The sequence below is a fragment of the Procambarus clarkii genome, chromosome 32 (genome assembly GCF_040958095.1).
Source record: "Procambarus clarkii isolate CNS0578487 chromosome 32, FALCON_Pclarkii_2.0, whole genome shotgun sequence".
NCBI classification, from domain to species: domain Eukaryota; kingdom Metazoa; phylum Arthropoda; class Malacostraca; order Decapoda; family Cambaridae; genus Procambarus; species Procambarus clarkii.
The window spans coordinates 42,526,042-42,546,844 of NC_091181.1; the positions used below are offsets into that span (position 1 = coordinate 42,526,042).

The following is a 20,803-nucleotide window of genomic DNA, read 5'->3' on the forward strand; positions in this document are numbered from 1 at the left end:
CTCACATGGACTATGCTGTAAGGTTGGGACCCCCTACAAGCAGTTCTCATCATTAATTGACACTTCGCACCCCTACACGTCGGTCAGAGATATGGTACTTACACAAGTTGGGAGTTAACTTTCTTTTCCAGAGGACAAAGAGTGTTAATTCTGTAAGTACTATCTAGTTTTAGTAGGAAACCTCTTACCTTTGCTCTCGTCATTAGAGACAAGGTAAGAAATCCCTACATTTTTTGGACTACCTTCGAGACAATTGTCTCCACATTCAAGTAGGATCCCTCTTGCCCTTATCCTCGTCATATAGAGTACCGGGTACAAGATTCCCTACTTTCTTGAAACGCTTAGTTTAATTTTTTATCTTGATTGTAACCTTGATTATTAAGTTAAACAGGATAGTTTACCGTTGCCACGTCATCCTGTCACTCTGACATTTAATATCCACCTGAGTACATCCACCGTACATCCACCTGAGTACTCTTTTGCATATATTTGCTATCGTTCACCATGTTTCGTCTTTCCACATTCAGACAGAATCCAAATGATGAAGTGGGCACACTAGTTCGTGCCACCAAGGCGGAGATGCTGACTCTAGTAAATGAGTACAACCTTACAGCACCACATGGAGCCACTAAAACTGATTTGCACAACCTCATCCTGGACCCCTTATTAGACAATGATGCTATTACTCCTGAATCTCATGAACATTACTTAATTGCAGACATGAACGTCTTGGCAGCCATGAAATTGAAGCTAGAACTCACTAACGCTGAACGCGAACGTTTGAAGGAAGAAGCTGCTCTTCAGAGAGAACTTCTTCAGCTCCAGAAAAGAACAAGCTGCCCTACAACGTGAACAGGTTAAATTCCAACGTGAGCGTGAGAGGGAACAGCTCGAATTAAACGAACGCGATCTGGAGATACAACGTGAACACAGTAAGAAGCAAGCCGATAGTGCTCTAGACCACTGTAGAAAAGAACTCGACTTTTCGAACTCGACGGAAACTACACACCACACTTGGCGCCAACAAGCTGAAGCTAAACTTTCGGTATGTTTTAACCATTCACATGCAATTAAGTTAATGCCATCTTTTGTTGAGGCAGAAGTAGATGTCTTTTTTACTTCATTTGAGGCTCTAGCTACCCAACTTAGCTGGCCTCAGGATCAGTGGTCTGTGCTTCTCAGGTTTCATTTAACAGGTAGAGTAGCAGTGACTCTCAGTACTATAGCGTCTGAAATCGACTACCAGGTACTGAAGCAAGCGGTGCTCGATGCCTACCTCCTCTCCACCGAGACCTACAGACGTAAGTTCAGGGATTACCTAAAAGCAAGTGCTACCACTTATCTAGAATTTGCAAATAACAGAGAGATATTTTATGAAGTGGAAATTTTATGAAGCCGCAAAAGTCTCCACCTTTACAGATCTCGTCAACCTCATCCTGGTGCAAGAATTCCTTAGGCGTGTACCTAATTCAATACGTCTCTACCTCGCCGACAAGGAAGAAAACGACTTTACCCGATGTGCTCAATTGGCTGACGCCTACAGCCTTATTCACAGAGTACCATCTGACACACTTTCCAGTAAGTTAACCTGGTCTAGTCCTACAAAAATGAGTACCAGCAATGTGAACCTGTTGTATTGCAAATATTGCAGAACCTATGGACATGCCATAGAAAAGTGTCCTAAGAACAAGGGCATCAATGAGACTCCTAAACCCAAATCAACTCCTCCTAAACCCAGTAAGCCTGTTATGAATATTCATGTTAACTCCAATGATCTTTCTCTCTTCAACAGACACCTGTATCCCGGAACTGTCTCTGCCAGGTTTGGAGATTCGGAGGAAAGGTTCAAATTGAAGATCTTGAGAGACACGGCTGCTCTACAATCTATTCTTCTGAAGTCAGCTGTACCCAACGTCACTTACACCGGAGAAACTGTTCTCATTACGGACCTAACTGCTACTACACCATATCCCCTTGCCCGAGTCCGCCTGGATTGTCCCTTTATACAAGGTGTAGTCCAAGTCGCCTTCCGGGAAAAGCCTTTTCCCATGTCAGGAGTTCAACTTCTCCTGGGCAACGACTTGGCTGAAGCTCAACAACCTACGAATCTAATTATCGTCGACAAACCCCAGGTATGTGACTCGGCAGTGGAAAATCCTATTTTGCAGTTTGTTAAAGAGGTCCCATCTACAGATAATCCTGATGAAATCTCTCCTGTTTTAGTGACGACGCGTGCTCAAGCAGCACTCCTGCAACCAGCTGCTCCATCTACCACAGCTGTCTCTCAAGATTCTCAGAACATTCCAACGAATCTCACCGTTCTGGAGTTCTGTAAGTTGCCGAAAGAGGATCCTACCCTAACATCTTTATTCTTTCAGGCTGAAACACAATCGGATAGTATCCCTGGGTTCTTTGTAGAGAATCAACTACTCTACCGTAAGTACAGACCCCGCAAATTGAATGAGGACGACGATTGGGCCACCGTTAATCAACTGGTAGTTCCCATCAGCCTACGGCCCAATATATTACATCTGGCCCATGGACCACTATCACATTACGGCTTTAACAAGACCTACCACGCCCTTAGACAGGACTATTACTGGCCATGTGTAGTAAGAGACGTCAAAACCTTTGTACAAGATTGCCATACATGTCAGACGGCAGGAAAGCCTAGCATGTCTATTCCCAAGGCACCCCTAATTCCTATTCCAGTGCCTTTGGAACCTTTCAGTAAGTTAATAATAGACTGTGTTGGTCCATTACCCAGAACCAGTTCTGGCAACGTCTTCATAATCACTGTCCTATGTCCAACTACCAGGTTCCCCATAGCAGTTCCTGTAAAGAACATTACGGCTGCTACTGTTGTGAAACAGCTCCTGAAGATCTTTACCCAGTATGGATTTCTGAAGGAGGTATAGAGTGATTGTGGCACCAACTTCACCAGTGATCTCTTTAAGAAGACACTGGAGGAATTCCACATAACATAGGTACTGTCCAGCCCCTATCATCCTGCTTCACAGGGTTCTCTTGAGCATAGTCATCAGAATATAAAGGCCCTTCTAAAGAAATTTTGCGTTGAGACAGAGAAAGACTGGGATAAACAACTTGACCTTATAATGTGTATTTTCAGAAGTCTTCCAAATGAGTCTCTTGGAGTATCTCCTTACGAGATGCTCAATGGCCGTAAGTGTCGTACCCCCCTTAAAGCTTTTAAAGATTCACTTTGCTCAAACAACTTCAGTGATTCTCTTCATGTGCCCCAGTTTCTTCAAAACTTGAGGCACACTCTTGAAAAGAGTACATAAATTTGCAAGTAGTAATTTAATAAGGTCTCAAGCTAATATGAAAAATCATTTTGATAAACAAACTAAAATCAGAAAAATTAATGTGGGAGACTTAGTCCTAGCATAATTTCCAATCCCAGGTTCTCCGTTCCAAAGCAAATTTTCAGGTCCCTATTGCATCAAGGAATGCAGGAACAACTACAACTACGTTCGAGAGACTCCAGACAGGCGGCAGAAGACCCAGTTGTGCCACATCAATCTCTTGAAGCGGTATAAATGTACACCTCCCACTGTGTTAGTATCCCTCTCCACCTTCAAGGACCCCTACTTTCACAGTGAGACCTTCCCTGCTTTTCCTCCCGAATGCACTGACTCTGAGTCAGTGCCTTCCAATTCGGAAATCCTAACAGATCTTCCACGCTACTTTCAGGACCCCCACAGTGCTCCTCTTGTCAAAGTCTTCAAAAAACACCTGGAGTTGCTCAAAGATGATCCCCAGGAGGTTACTGTAGTTCAGCACGACATTAAGTTGCTTCCTGGTACGACGCCGATCTGCCAACCTTTCTATCGCATCAGGCAACAGAAGAAGGAAGCAATGCTTGCTGAAGTACGGTACCTCCTTGACCATGGGCTGGCCACACCATGTGAGTCCCCTTGGGTCTCACCCTGCATCTTGGTGCCGAAACCTCACAGTAAGGTGCGCCTCTGTACTGACTTTCGCAAATTAAATGCCGTCACCATCAAGGATTCCTACACTTTGCCACGAATCGACGATATACTTGACGCTATCGGTAATGCAACTTATCTTTCACAGATTAATTTGTTGAAAGGATACTATCAGATTAGCCTGACGGAGCAGGCTAAGTAAATATCTGCCTTCACCACACCGTTTGGCCTGTTTAGGTATGAGCGGCTACCCTTTGGATTGTGTAATGCCCCTGCCATCTTTCAGAGAACTGTCAACATAGTCATCCAGGGCCTGGATAACACCTATGCCTATTTGGATGACATTGTTGTGGCAACCACCAGCTGGGACGACCATTTGCTCCAGCTACAGCGGTTGTTCAACAACCTCTTGAAAGCCGGACTCACCATTAACTTGGGCAAGTCTACATTCTCCAAAGGTAAAGTACGCTACCTTGGTCATGTGATAGGCAGTGGCAGCCTTGCTCCCTTAACAGTTCATCAACAAGCCATTCAACATTACCCACGACCTACCACCAGGAAGCAGCTCATGTGCTTCCTAGGTCAAGCGTCGTATTTTCGTAGATTCGTGAAAAATTTCAGTACAGTAGCGACACCTCTCATTAACCTGACCAGCCCTAAACAACGATACCATTGGACAACTTTACAGGCGGTTGCTTTCGAACAACTGAAGACTTTATTGTGCACTAATACCAGTCTCGCTTCGCCAGATGTTACGAAGCCCTACGTTCTCAACGTCGACGCCAGCAGTACTGGCATCGGAGGTGTCCTTATGCAACAGCGCGGCGAAGAGGTTCTTCCTGTCAGCTACTACAGCTACAAACTGAAACCTCACCAAAGGAATTATAGCACCATCGAGAAGGAGTTGCTGGCAATCCTCCTGAGCATTCAACACTATGAACCTTATCTACAAGGTTACCGATCCCTCACCATCTATTCGGACCACAACCCTCTCCGATTTCTGCAACAGGCACAGTTCTCCAACCAACGTCTGCCATGCTGAGCACTGTATCTGCAGAACTTCAACCTTACCATCTACTTCATCAAGGGCTCGGACAACGTCGTCGCCGACGCACTTTCCAGAGTCCATGAGATGGACTCATCCACTCCTACTATTCTACACTCCGCTATAGTCGAGTAGACAATAGGAGCAGGCTTCGGGGGAGAGTTGTCACAGTAAAATCTCTAGGAAGAGATTCGGCCTACTCCATTATCGCCTATTCTACTCATTAACGTCTATGTAATTAAGAACTGCAGCCAAGAACAACAACAACTGCTACTTCCAGACGTCTAAACAGTACCACCAGTCTCCCCCCTTCACAGCCCGTCACCCCACCTCGCACCTGGGTCGCTGGGAGGCCACGCCCTCCTTAACAAGCACTTCAAGTGAGCCGGTTCATAGTTTAAAGAAGACATCAGCTCCATCTGCTCGGCCGATATTCTGTATAAATAGGACTACCAAGCTCTCTAAGATTCAGATTACTCCTGAGTGCTCAACTAAGTAGACCCATTGACACATTTCGGTATGGTAACGGATTTAGTCAGACTAGCTCATGGTATTCTGCACCATGTATTATTTTGCACCTTAATGTAACGTAAATTTGATTATTCATCTTGTTTGTTTTGCACATTTTGTATTAAAGCCAAGCCTGGATATTATTATATATTTTGTAATTTGTTTAAAAAAATTTCTATTGAAGTAAAGTATTTTTAAATTTTTGTTCTGTATGTTTTCTCCTACAGTTAACCTCACAGTGAAGACAACTTGCAATTTAACTTTTTTTTTTAATTTTTAATTTTGTGCCAGGCATTCCATCTACCTAGGGAAGACTGCAATAACACCTATTTTTTACCATCACAATATGTTTACATAGTGTTTATCTAATGTTTATTTATTACATAATAAATGACAGTATAGTCTTCGAACAGGAAGATCTTGTGTAACAAATCTACTTAGCTTTTATGATAGAGCCACAGAGATACTACAGGAAAGAGGTGGTTGGGTTGACTGTGTTTATTATTTATTTTTAGGTTGGACCTAAAAAATGGTCTTTGATAAGGGTCCCACACAAGAGGCTGTTCTGGAAACTGGATCATGCTGGAGGGGGGACAGGGAGACTTCTGACATGGATGAACAATTTTCTAACTGACAGAGAGATGAGGGCAGTAATCAGAGACAGTGTATCTGACTCGAGGAGTGTTACTAGCAGGATTCAGTTCTTGCACCGGTATTGTTCATCGTCTACATAAACGATCTACCAGAAGGAATACAGAACTATATGAACATGTTCGCAGATGATGATAATATTCGGGAAGAGAGGAGACGCAGACGATTGTAATGCCCTTCAAATGTAGATAAAATAAGTGCTTGGATCGTCAAATGACAACTGGAATTCAATGTGAATAAATGCCATGTTATGGAATGTGGAATTGGAGAAAAATGGACCACAAACAACTTACAAATTATGTGGAAAAGAATTACAAAACTTTAATAAAGAACGAGACCTTGGAGTGGTTTTGGATAGTAAGGTGTCGCCAGAGGAACACAAAGAACATTGTGAGAGGAGCGTATGCATCACTTTCCAGCTTCAGACTTGCTTTTAATTATATGGATGGTGATATACTAAAGAAACTGTTCTTGACCTTTGTGACACAAAAATTGGAATATACAGCAGTTGTTTTACGACAAAGAGTAATGGGAAGACGGGACACCACGAGCGTAGCTTTCATCTTGTAACTACCCTTGGGTAATTACATATATATACACGTACGTATATACACACATACACATACATACACAAGAAGAAAGCAAGAAAGAATAGGCTTGGTAGACTGCATTTTTTTGGGCTGTCAGAAAGCCTATGACACAGTACCCCATAAGAAGCTGGTACATAAGCTGGAGAAACAGGCAGGAGTAACTGGCAAGGTGCCTCCAGGGGATAAGGGAGTACCTAAGCAATAGGAAGCAGAGAGTTACAGTGAGGGGTGAGACCTCAGATTGGCGTGAAGTCACCAGTGGAGTCCCACAGGGCTCTGAACTCGGTCCTATCATGTTTCTGATCTGCGTAAATGATCTCCCAGAGGGTATAGACTCATTCCTCTCAATGTTTATTGACGATGCCAAAATTATGAGAAGGATTAAGACGGTGGAGGACAGCTTGAGGCTTCAAGAAGACCTAGACAATCTGAAGGAATGGTCGAACAAGTGGTTACTAGAGTTTAACCCAAGCAAATGTAATGTAATGAAGATTGGTGTAGGGAGCAGGAGACCATATACAAGGTATCATTTGGGAGATGAAATTCTTAGAGTCAGAGAGAGAAAAAGACTTAGGGGTTGATATCATGCCAGACCTGTCCCCTGAAGCCCATATCAAGAGGATAACATCAGCGGCATACGCCAGGTTTGCCAACATAAGAACGACATTTAGAAACTTGTGTAAGGAATTTAGAACTTTGTATACCACGTATGTCAGACCAATCCTAGAGTATGCAGCTCCAGCATGGAATCCATATCTAGTCAAGCATAAGACAAAACTAGAGAAGGTTCAAAAGTTTGCCACCAGACTAGAACACAAGCTGAGAGGTATGAGCTACGAGGAGAGACTAGGGGAGTTAAACCTCACGTCGCTGGAAGACAGATGAGTTATGGGGGGACATGATCATCACATACAAAATTATCAAAGGAATCGATAGGATTGATAAGGTCATGCTATTTAACACAAGGGGCACACGCACTAGGGAACACATGTGGAAATTGAGTGCCCAGATGAGCCACAGAGATATTAGAAAGAACTTTTTTAGTGTCAGAGTGGTTGACAAGTGGAATGCATTAGCAAGTGGTGTGGTGGAGGCTGACTCCATACACAGTTTCAAGTGTAGATGTGATAGAGCCCAGTAGGCTCAGGAACCTGTACACACTGTTGATTGACAGTTGAGAGGCGAGACCAAAGAGCCAGAGCTCAACCCCCGCAAGCACAAATAGGTGAGCGCGCGCGCGCGCACACACACACACACACACACACACACACACAAGCTGGAAAGCCAGACAAGCCAGACGAAGCTGGAAAAAGTCCAAAGGTATGCTACTAGACTAGTCCCAGAACTAAGAGGCATGAGTTATGAGGAAAGGCTGCGGGAAATGCACCTCACGACACTGGAAGACAGAAGAGTAAGGGGGGACATGATCACAACCTACAAAATCCTCAGGGGAATCGACCGGGTAAACAAGGACGAACTTTTCAACACTGGTGGGACGCGAACAAGGGGACACAGGTGGAAGCTGAGTACCCAAATGAGCCACAGAGACGTTAGAAAGAACTTTTTCAGTGTCAGAGTAGTTAGCAAATGGAATGCATTAGGAAGTGATGTGGTGGAGGCTGACTCCATTCACAGTTTCAAATGTAGATATGATAGAGCCCAATAGGCTCAGGAATCTGTACACCAGTTGATTGACGGTTGAGAGGCGGGACCAAAGAGCCAGAGCTCAACCCCCGCAAGCACAATTAGGTGAGTACACACACACACATACACACACACACACACACAGTTGAGAGAAGGGACCAAAGAGCCAAAGCTCAACCCCCGCAAGCACAAATAGGTGAGTACAAATAGGCGAACACACACACACACACACACACACACACACACACACACACACACACACACACACACACACAGGGTAATTGACAGGGTAGACAAGGATGGACTATTTAACACGGGTGGTACACGCACAAGGGGACACAGGAGGAAGCCGTGTACGCAAATGAGCCACAGAGACATTAGAAAGAACTTTTTCAGTGTCAGATTAGTTAATAAATGGAATGCACTAGGCAGTGATGTGGTGGAGGCTGACTCCATACACAGTTTCAAATATAGATATGATAGAGCTCGAGAAGCTCAGGAATCTGTACACCAATAGATTGACGGTTGAGATTCGGGACTAAAGAGCCGGAGCTCAATCCCCGCAAGCACAACTAGATGAGAAGGCAATGAGTCACAATAACGTGGCTAAAGTATGTTGACCAGACCACACACTAGAAGGTGAAGGGACGACGACGTTTCGGTCCGTCCTGGACCATTCTCAAGTCGATTGTGCTCGACCAATCAGTCGATCAAGACAATCGACTTGAGAATGGTCTAGGACGGACCGAAACGTCATCGTCCCTTCACCTTCTAGTGAAGGGACGTCTGGTTAACACAACTAGATGAGTACACTAGGTGAGTGCACACACACACATGCCAATACACACACATTCATTTTACTTAACAGTTGTCAGAATAAAATATTGAAGATAACTACATTCATAAAGCAAACAGGTGTGAGCGCCACACACCTGCGTGTGCTCCTACTAGCGGCAATCACGGCTCCTGTTTGTCTTGGCTCCGCTGCTCAGCCTCTTAGCGCTCAACGCGCCGCTCTTCTTTGTTTAATCAACAGTTTGAAGTCACAAGGTTTGCTTCAACCTCTCGTCTCACTCCAATTGTCTTTCGGCAAATATTTGAGGGACAATTTTTTTTGAGGGGATTAAACAATTGGGCTGCGAGGGTTATATATTATCTGCGCCCTCCCGCCTTCTCCATCATCACCCATCTACCTGTCCTCCATCATCACCCATCTACCTGACCTCCATCATCACCCATCTACCTGTCCTCCATCATCACCCATCTACCTGTCCTCCATCATCACCCATCTACCTGACCTCCATCATCACCCATCTACCTGTCCTCCATCATCACCCATCTACCTGACCTCCATCATCACCCATCTACCTGACCTCCATCATCACCCATCTACCTGACCTCCATCATCACCCATCTACCTGACCTCCATCATCACCCATCTACCTGACCTCCATCATCACCCATCTACCTGACCTCCATCATCACCCATCTACCTGACCTCCATCATCACCCATCTACCTGACCTCCATCATCACCCATCTACCTGACTTTCATCATCACCCATCTACCTGACCTCCATCATCACCCATCTACCTGACCTCCATCATCACCCATCTACCTGACCTCCATCATCACCCATCTACCTGACCTCCATCATCACCCATCTACCTGTTCATTATCAGTGGTAGTCTTCTTGTCTCCCATCATCACACATCCTCCTGTCTCCACCAGCATCCGTCTACCTGTCCCAATTAGCATCCCTCTCCTGTCCTCACCCCTTATCTCCCGACGGACCACTGGAACATTTTCTAACACAGAGCTGAGTTACAAACCAAATTAGATATCAACTGAGATTTAACAGCACAGAAGATGATGTTAAACACATTGAAAATAATGTTATTAAAGCCAGTATAGTCATAAACCCTCACCCGCTGTTCACATTAAGACAGAAATGAATAACGCGAAGTGCACCAGCCAGAGACTTGGGGCCTCGAGCTGCAATATCCCAGAATAAACAGCCATATCTTCCTGTCAACCATCACCACCCATCTTCCTATTCCCCCATCAACATTCATCGCCCATTGCTACACACCACTCTCAACCCAACAACAGCCCTCACACTACACATACAGACAACAGCCCTCACACTACACATACAGACAACAGCCCTCACACTACACATACAGACAACAGCCCTCACACTACACATACAGACAACAGCCCTCACACTACGCATACAGACAACAGCCTTCACACTACACATACAGACAACAGCCCTCACACTACACATACAGACAACAGCCTTCACACTACACATACAGACAACAGCCCTCACACTACACATACAGACAACAGCCCTCACACTACACATACAGACAACAGCCCTCACACTACACATACAGACAACATCCCACTCTTACACACCCTCAGCCACCATCCCTCACTCGTTCCCCTAGAACGACAGCTATTTCCCCTATCTTTTCTGGTCTCCGTTGACGTCACAAATACTGTGAGGGAGACCGAGAACGGGGTGCCGATGACAGGTTAATTCCCTGCTTGATGGTACCGCATTACCCACTCCGGTAGTCAATGTCTGGTGGATCAGCCAGCCATGCAGAGGAAACCCCAGGGCGGAGCTTTGTTACTTGATGAGTTTACTTGTATTTCTGCGGTGTATTTGTTCGTAATAGGACAGCGAGGGGTATGGTTTCGTGTCCACATGCAGGACGAGCACGTCGTTGTGGCAATCATTTAAGGTGTTCTCAAACGTGTGGTAACGCAGTAGGGAGTGTGTGCTGGTTTCACAGTAGCCACCAGCAGGTACAGTGGTAGTGTGCACTCTCTACTCATCCTGTTAGCTGTTGTTTATGGAACACCTCAAACTCATCCTTTTTATGATAGTTTATTGTGTAACTTAAACTCATCTGTAAGTAGTTTCTGGTGCTCCCTATACTTATACTTTGATTAGTTAATTGTGCACCATTATACTCATCGTGTAAGCGGCAGTTTATCCTACAACACGTACTGTATCTCAGGATGAGGATCTAGACCCTGACACTGGCAGCTACGTCGTTTTTGACTAGTGACAACAAGAACCAGAAAGAAACAAGAAACAAAGATCTATTCTCTCTCAACACGACTTCCTTGATTAATCCGCTTCTGTCTCTCTCCTTTTAATGTCTCCACTCTCCCGTCTTTTCCTTATCTTTTATATACGGTTTAAAATAGGAATAAAGAAATGAACGCTAATAAGGATGCGAGAACAAGGAGTAATAGACATGAGAAAATTAACAGGAGCCATGAAGAGGATTCGAATCCGCCCACTTTGTAGGTTAGTTAACAGTGTTCCACAATACACGAACATTCCCCCCCCCTCCCAGTATTGTGACACGGGGGAGGGGGGGGGGGGTAAAGGTGCAGGTAAATGTCCACCACTGAACACTGTATTGTGACAGGGGGGGGGGAGGGGAATTAAGTATTCATCCTCTCCTATAAAATTACTGCATTTTGACAGGGGAGACAAGGGGGAGGTAAACGTCCTCCACTATAAAGCTACTGTATTGTGACAGGGGGAGGGAGGAGGGGGGGGGGAGGTATACGTCATCCACTATACACCCACAGTATTGTGACACGGGGGAAGTGGATAGGTACATATCTATCCATATGCTCCCACTCCCTTGTTACAAATGGACGGGGGGGGGCGTAATTGGTACACCTTCCCCTCACCATTACAGGAGCATTCTTGGAGGACGAGTGGTAGCCTGGGGGTCCTGGGTAGAACCTAACCATCCCACATACCCTGTCGAATCCTTAATAAATAAGAGGCTTTCGATTGAAACAAAAACATTGGTAATTTTATCGTTGTAATCAACAGCTGTAAAATTGTTGAGCAATGGTGCGAAGAGTCTGGCCAATGTGATCACATACGTCTCCCAGGTATAGGTAGCTTCCTCCTGGTTCACACAGGCTTCGGAAAGATGGGAGGTGCGTCTCGTTTCACATGCTTCTGTTTACTTAAAAAGCACTTCAAATTAAACGCTCACAAAATTACGAAGAAGTAAAATTTGTACACTTAACCTGACCATTTTGTAGAAAAATCCTCATAATTTTTTCACCCCGTCCTCATCATTTTTACACCCGTCCTCATCATTTTAACACCCGTCCTCATCATTTTTACACCCGTCCTCATCATTTTTATACCCGTTCTCATCATTTTTACACCCCGTCCTCATCATTTTAACATGTTTACACCCGTCCTCATCATTTTTACACCGTCCTCATAATTTTTAGACCCATCCTCATCATTTTAACACCCGTCCTCATCATTTTTACACCCGTCCTCATCATTTTAACACCCGTCCTCATCATTTTTACACCCGTCCTCATCATTTTTACACCCGTCCTCATCATTTTTACACCCCGTCCTCATCATTTTAACATGTTTACACCCTTCCTCATCATTTTTACACCGTCCTCATAATTTTTAGACCCATCCTCATCATTTTAACACCCGTCCTCATCATTTTTACACCCGTCCTCATCATTTTAACACCCGTCCTCATCATTTTTACACCCGTCCTCATCATTTTAACACCCGTCCTCATCATTTTAACATGTTTACACTCGTCCTCATCATTTTAACATGTTTACACCCGTCCTCATCATTTTAACATGTGTATACCCGTCCTCATCATTTTAACACCCGTCCTCATCATTTTTACACCCGTCCTCATCATTTTAACACCCGTCCTCATCATTTTTACACCCGTCCTCGTCATTTTTACACCCGTCCTCGTCATTTTAACACCCGTCCTCATCATTTTAACACCCGTCCTCATCATTTTTACACCCGTCCTCATCATTTTTACACCCGTCCTCATCATTTTTCCACCCGTCCTCATCATTTTTACACCCGTCCTCATCATGTTAACACCCGTCCTCATCATTTTAACACCCGTCCTCATCATTTTTACACCCGTCCTCATCATTTTTACACCCGTCCTCATCATTTTTACACCCGTCCTCATCATTTTTACACCCGTCCTTATCATTTTTACACCCGTCCTCATCATTTTTACACCCGTCCTCATCATTTTTACACCCGTCCTCATCATTTTTACACCCGTCCTCATCATTTTTACACCCGTCCTCATCATTTTTACACCCGTCCTCATCATGTTAACACCCGTCCTCATCATTTTAACACCCGTCCTCATCATTTTTACACCCGTCCTCATCATTTTTACACCCGTCCTCATCATTTTTACACCCGTCCTCATCATTTTTACACCCGTCCTTATCATTTTTACACCCGTCCTCATCATTTTTACACCCGTCCTCATCATTTTTACACCCGTCCTCATCATTTTTACACCCGTCCTCATCATTTTTACACCCGTCCTCATCATGTTAACACCCGTCCTCATCATTTTAACACCCGTCCTCATCATTTTTACACCCGTCCTCATCATTTTTACACCCGTCCTCATCATTTTTACACCCGTCCTCATCATTTTTACACCCGTCCTTATCATTTTTACACCCGTCCTCATCATTTTTACACCCGTCCTCATCATTTTTACACCCGTCCTCATCATTTTTACACCCGTCCTCATCATTTTTACACCCGTCCTCATCATTTTTACACCCCGTCCTCATCATTTTTACACCCCGTCCTCATTATTTTTACACCCCGTCCTCATGATTTTTACACCCGTCCTCATCATTTTAACACCCGTCCTCATCATTTTAACACCCGTCCTCATCATTTTAACACCCGTCCTCATCATTTTAACACCCGTCCTCATCATTTATACACCCGTCCTCATCATTTATACACTCGTCCTCATCATTTTTACACCCGTCCTCATCATTTTTACACCCGTCCTCATCATTTTTACACCCGTCCTCACAACATCCTGTCTTTCCTAGGCCGCTGTACGCGTCAGCCAACCAAGCATTAGCTGCTAACTTAGCGAGAGTTCATTAATTAATGAGCACGTATGACGCCTCTGGCTGTCAGCCCCCACACGGACTCGCGGAGAATATTGTATGACGAAGTGTGCTCTAACATGACAAGAGAATATAAACAATTGTCTCTACTAGTCCAGAATGAAATCGAAATTCAGTTCTCTTGCCAGGAGGGAAAGCTATCTGCAAATCTTCCATGATAGCAGGAATAGAGCTGGGAAGATATCTCGAGTTTAAGACCTAAATTACTTATAAGTCTGGTGTGAGCTGCTCATCCTGCCTGGAAAAGGGAAAATTGGGTATTTTTCCAGACAGCGTTCTGTCTCCCAATGATTAATTAAGAGCGTTTTTTTTTTAATCATGGGCGACATGTTCAGTATTCCCACAGCTGTAAATATATAAAACTCTCGAAAGCATTTCGATGTCTGGCGATAATTCGACCGATCAAATACATTTATTCTTTTGGAGAAGTTCATCGAGATAAGTACATTCATATTTAATCCCTTAGTAAAGTGCTCTCGCATAAGTTATGGAGGTCGGCGAGGATTGCATATGACAGGTCATTATCACTGATTACATTTTTATGCTTTAGATACTTATCACAAGAAATTTTTGGTATTATTCTAAATCCAAACATAAGGTTAAAGTCACAGGATGAAAGGTCTTTTAGATAAAAATTGGGAGTCTTTTAGATAAGCTAATATTTGGTTTGGAGTTGGACTGAAGGACTATCAACAGCGGGAGGAATATTAGTGGCCACCACAACAGCCTGGTGACTAACCTGCAGGAGTACTATAGTCTCGACCATACTCCAAGACTACCTTGCATTGATTTCGGAGATGAGCGTCCCCGCGGCCCGGTTTCTTACCAGGTCTCCTCACTAAAGTATATTATGAGTGTTTATACATCTATATTCAGAATAGAATACACTTCTCGGTGAATGTATTAGTGAGGACACAGGTTATGTTTTATTATATAAAACTTGTATTACACTTATTTATACAATTTGCACAACGTTGTGCAAATTGTATAAATAAGTGTAATACATTCTATAGTAATTCACTTCTTTTCTTCACCTTGAAATTACGAAAAGGAGTTTTGGAGAACTCCTCTTTCAGCTAAGACCTGATGCTAAGAAAATAGAGGGATAGAAGCCCTAAATCAGAAGATAGTAAATACAGAATATGCGGTCATATTCAATGAGACATATATTATATATATATATATATATATATATATATATATATATATATATATATATATATATATATATATATATATATATATATATAATATGAAAACTCCTCACACCTGAGGAATTCAAACCCAGACAGCCAGGGCTCCAGGCACCTTGGGGCGTCCATTAATTTAAGCACTAGGCCACACTGATTGTTAAAAGAATATGAAGTCTTCTGACCCATAACCCAATTCTCAACAGCTCTCGGTCACCTTTTTGGACACAGATATTTCATCGAATCACCACATCTCATGCTGGGGGCCACGTAGGTAATATTTGCGTAACATAACATTGTACTGAGTAACACAAATGTTACTCACGTTGCCCGGCAAAGCCTGAGAGGTGATTCCATGAAATTTCTGTGCCCAAGAATGTTTACGTTTTTTCTCTATTATGGAAAATAATTTTTTCCTCTATTATTTCCTCTATTATTTCCTCTATTATCCTCTTATACACACACACACACCTTCTCAGGAAGCAACCCATAGCAGCTGTCTACCTCCTAGGTACCTACTTACTTCTAGGTGAAAAGGAGCACCAGCGTGAAATAATCTCTGGTCATTTGTTTCTGCCTCTGCCGGGGATCGAACCCGTGGCCCTTGGGACTACGACCCCAGAGCGCTGTACACTCAGCCACGAGGTGAGGCGTGTATGTTTTCTCAAAATCTATTCTTCGTCGGCTACCTTTTGGCCTTTTTCGCCTTCCATTGTTTTTTTATATTCACAATTTTTCCCTTACACTCATCATTTCCACCCTTCTCTTGTTCTTTCCCTATTTTCCTCCTCACCCGCAAACAATCAGTCGACCTTTACCTCAGTTGCTCCACCCACCAGAATCACCCCTTTCAATATCTTCCTTTTATCAACGGCTAGGAAGAAAATATTGCAATTTATATCCCTCATTTGTCACGATCTATATTGGTGGTAACCAGGCCGGGAGCCTGAAGGCGGGATATTGGATCTCCACTTCGAGGTTGCTCTAGAACCCGAATCTGTCTTTATTGCCAGCAATCCTACACGTTCCTAGGTCTCTTCATTGTTACTTGAAGCAGAAAAGTGCTCATAGAGCACTCAATAGTTCCTAGCTCTTCAATATATTCCTTGAAGTGTTGTTGGGAACTTCGATGCGGTCTCAATGACCCTGTATTGTGGCCATTAACTATGAATACTTGGCCAGTAACTATGAACATCTGGGCAGTACCGTGGCTGTTCTGCTGGGCCTCGCTTGTTCGATGACAGGTAATTTGGTAAATCATGAAGGGACATCGTTGAACAACTCAAAGAATGAAATAAATAATATCCAACATCAACGCTTACCTTCATTTAAATCGAATATTGGCTAATTTGTGGTTAATTTTAACCTATTTCAGTACCATCAAAATATCATTTTAGAGAAGATTTAAATCAGCTTGAATTTACGTTATATTTACTCCTAAGACTCGGGGATCAATATATCAGGCCTTGTGTGTGCACACTCACCCACGGGTCTTAAGTTAGCATCAGATGTGACTTACGTCTGATGCACGGGTGGGACACGAACAAGGGGACACAGGTGGAAACTTAGTACCCAGATGAGCCACAGAGACGTTAGAAAGAATTTTTTCAGTGTCAGAGTAGTTAATAAATGGAATGCACTAGGAAGTGATGTGGTGGAGGCTGACTCCATACACAGTTTGAAGTGTAGATATGATAGAGCCCAGTAGGCTCAGGAATCTGTACACCAGTTGATTGACAGTTGAGAGGCGGGACCAAAGAGCCAAAGCTCAACCCCCGCAAGCACAATTAGGTGAATTAGGTGAGTACATGCAGACATTATGTCACAATCAAGCGACTGAAAATGTAACACCCAACCCACACGTCTGAAAATAAAACGTCGAAGACTCGGTCCAGGAGGGACCGAAACGTAATCAATTCCTTCATTTTCTGATGTGTTGGTTATAGATGCCTAATACCAGACACCAGCTGGTTAAGGCTAGTGAGGAATTAATATAATCTGGGTACAACGGAATACCCAGACATACCTTTAACGAAGTGGACCTCTAAACACTACCGATTGTCTTTGCTTAAATGCAAGATCACCCGCAACGGTGATCACTTTATATCCCTGAAAATTCTGAAACACTGTTTAGAATTATAAATTCTCTTAGCGTTCCGATTCTGCCCTCTATAACCTACATGCAGGCGCCGGCATTACATAATATTAGTATATAAACATCAATATTTACTCGAATCAACTGGTTGGCAAATAACATGTGTGGAAAAACGGGAATAATGCGAGATTGAGTCATAACAAAAAGTCATACAAATACAGTACAAAATGCACAGTCTCTCTGAACTTGAATTACACTAGATGACTTTATTCTACAAACAATCGAAGAATAAAGATACATCCGGGTCATTAATACACTTAATCAACACTCCTACACAGCATGGAAGTTATTCTGCCAAGCTCAGCACTTACATTGTCACTCTATACGTTAAACAAGCCTAACATACCTTACCTTGCGGTTACCTTGCGATGGTTACGGGGCTTAGCGTCCCCGCGGCCCGGTCCTCGACCAGGCCTGCTGGTTGCTGGACTGGTAAACCAGATTGTTTGACGCGGGTGCTCGCTGCCTGACGTATGAACTGATTGATTGATCCGGTATCCTTTGGAGGTGTTTATCAAGTTCTGTCTTGAACACTGTGGGGGGTTTGCCAGTTATGCCCCATATGTGTAGTGGAAGCGTGTTGAACAGCCTCGAGCCTCTGAGGTTGATAGAGTTCTCTCTCAGAGTACCTCTACTTTTCAACGGGGGTATTTTGCTTGCCTTCTAGTCTTATGTAATGTTATTTTTGTGTGCAGGCTTGGGACCAGCCCTTCTTATATTTTTCACGTATAAATTATGCATATCTCCCGCCTGCGTTCAAGAAAATTCACATTTAGCCATTTTAGTCATTCCCAATAGGTTAGATGTTTTACTGAGTGGATTCTAGCAGTAAAGGATCTCTGCACGCTCTCCAAGTCAGCATCAACAAATGTCATATATAAATCTCCATTACTCGACATATTCCACTCTTAGTTCGCCAATCTACTGATATGAGAGAATGTTTGTTCAAAAGTAGGCGGCCTGATGCTTGGCGCTAGCCTCACGAAACATTGCGGGGTGAACGGTCTTGTTCCCGAGCAGTACATAAGGTGGCCGTGGCCGAGCTCCATGTCCCCATCTGCAGGAAATCATAAATTGTACTACTTTTCAAGCTTGCTAAATAAAAAAGATCAATCCTCAGTTAAATCTGTTACATTAAATGTTAGCATGGAAGGTGGTGATTACGAGAGACGAGAGATGGGAAAAGTGTGTGTGAGTATTGGGAAAAAGGAGAGGGGGAGATTTAGAGGGAGGAGGTGAGAGAGTGGGAGAGAGGCCAGGGGACACCCGAGATAAACATGGTTAAAGGGATGAATGGTTGATGACCTTGGCGCAGTTCAATCTTTTTGGTAGTAGATAATGGAGTTCATGATATCCAAACGTGATCGTTTCTTCATTTTCTGATGTGTGGTCTGGATATCATATCGTCAGCCACGTTATTGTGACTTATCGTCTGCGTAATGAATTCCATTTTCGGTCTGAGGCTGTCAGTTTCACAGCCCCAGACCCAACTTTGGACTTCATTATCTGCTACCTAACAAAACGGACTGGATATCATATCGTCAGGCATTTAATACTTAATAACAGCCCCAATAAACAATACAACGCTTTCCAAAAAAGCAAACGTGGTACAGCTGCCCCGGTGGAGCATGATAGGGGGTTAGAAATAACCTAAGCTACTCTCTCCCTTTGAGATGTATTTTTTCTTGTCTCAATAAACATACTTGAAGTTGAACTTGGTGAAGGATGCCACCTTCGATCTATTTAAATTAGTATGACCACCACAAAGTTTTAGAGAAGTCTGATCTACCACCTAGAAGATGCTGCCTCTAGAAACCATATTAATAGTGTACATAAAGGGACACTCACTAGGAACATGCCAGTAGATAATACAACAATTCTGGCATCCACCATCGACCAAATATGAATGCAAATCTTGGAACTTATTCTTATGAAAGAAAAAGGTCCACCTTAAAAATACGAAACAACGATTTCACTTCCCCGCCAAGAGAGAGATGAAGAGAGAGAGAGACAGACCAGGCAACCCCCCGGTATACTCTCTATATATTAGTATATTTTGGTAGGGTTCTTTCTTCTAAGCATATGTTGTTGAATATGACCGAAAGGGTTAGATTAATGATTCTAACATGAATCTTCTCAATATTTCTTATGTTTTTCTTTACTGTCGAAGGTAGTTGAAAATTAACTCTCCAAAGTTAATTTTCACATTTTATTTACGGTCTGACGCCTAGAAGCGTTTCGCAAGACACTTCCTTCATTTTCAAAGACAATTTGTACATACTTTGTTTCATGCTTATATTTGTTTTTGGGTATGGTGAAAGGACACAAATCAATGGGTAAAGATAACACGAATCAATGGGTACACTGCGTATTTTCTCTTCTTGTTTCTGTGTTGGTTCGTGGTCTTGAAGTGGGTAGAATGTAATTGTGTGTTAATTGCCTGTTAATTGCTGGTGCTGACTTTTTGACGTGTAAGCGTCTCTGATGTCGAGTCTCCTGTAATCGTTGAATCTGACGATAATTTCTGTGTTGCTTGTCAAGATTTCTCTGGTGATGGTCTGGTTGTGTGAGATTATATGCTCCTTGATGGAGCCCTGTTGTTTGTGCATTGTTAATCGTCTAGAAAGAGACGTTGTTGTCTTGCCTATATACTGAGATCTTTGGGGCTGACAGTCCCCAAGTGGGAATGTGAAGTCATAGACGACGTTAGTTTCTTTCAAGGCGCTCTGTTTGGTGTCTGGAGAGGTCTTCGCGAGTAGCTTGGCCGTTTTCTTGTTTTTGTATCAAATTGTTAATTGTATTTTCTGAGTTTTGTCTGTGGGGATAACGTTCCTATTAACAATATCTTTCAGAACACTTTCCTCCGTTTTTTGAGCAGTCAATAAGAAGTTCCTGTAAAACAGTCTAAAAGCAGGTACAAGTGTTGTGTTAGTTCACTTCAGAGGTTACAACTTCAGAGATTGCATGGGGTTTCACCTTTCTTTTAATGACGTACGTAACCGTTTGAGAAGCCATTGTTGACTAGGACCTGCCTTACCCTACAGAGTTCTTCGTCG

The 20,803-nt window shown here is 43.3% G+C and overlaps 1 protein-coding gene across 1 annotated transcript in view; it reads left to right on the top strand.

The window, feature by feature from the left end:
• The window catches only part of LOC138370554 (uncharacterized), an 11,013-nt gene extending 6,021 nt beyond the window's left edge, over nt 1-4,992 (top strand). Inside the window, exons 2-8 of the mRNA XM_069334940.1 lie at nt 528-848; nt 1,183-1,301; nt 1,420-2,893; nt 3,131-3,297; nt 3,425-4,143; nt 4,237-4,408; nt 4,700-4,992. Of these exons, the coding sequence (XP_069191041.1) occupies nt 528-848; nt 1,183-1,301; nt 1,420-2,893; nt 3,131-3,297; nt 3,425-4,143; nt 4,237-4,408; nt 4,700-4,992 (3,265 nt within the window). The remainder of the gene's footprint in view (nt 1-527; nt 849-1,182; nt 1,302-1,419; nt 2,894-3,130; nt 3,298-3,424; nt 4,144-4,236; nt 4,409-4,699) is intronic.
• The last annotated feature ends 15,811 nt before the right edge of the window (nt 4,993-20,803 follow it).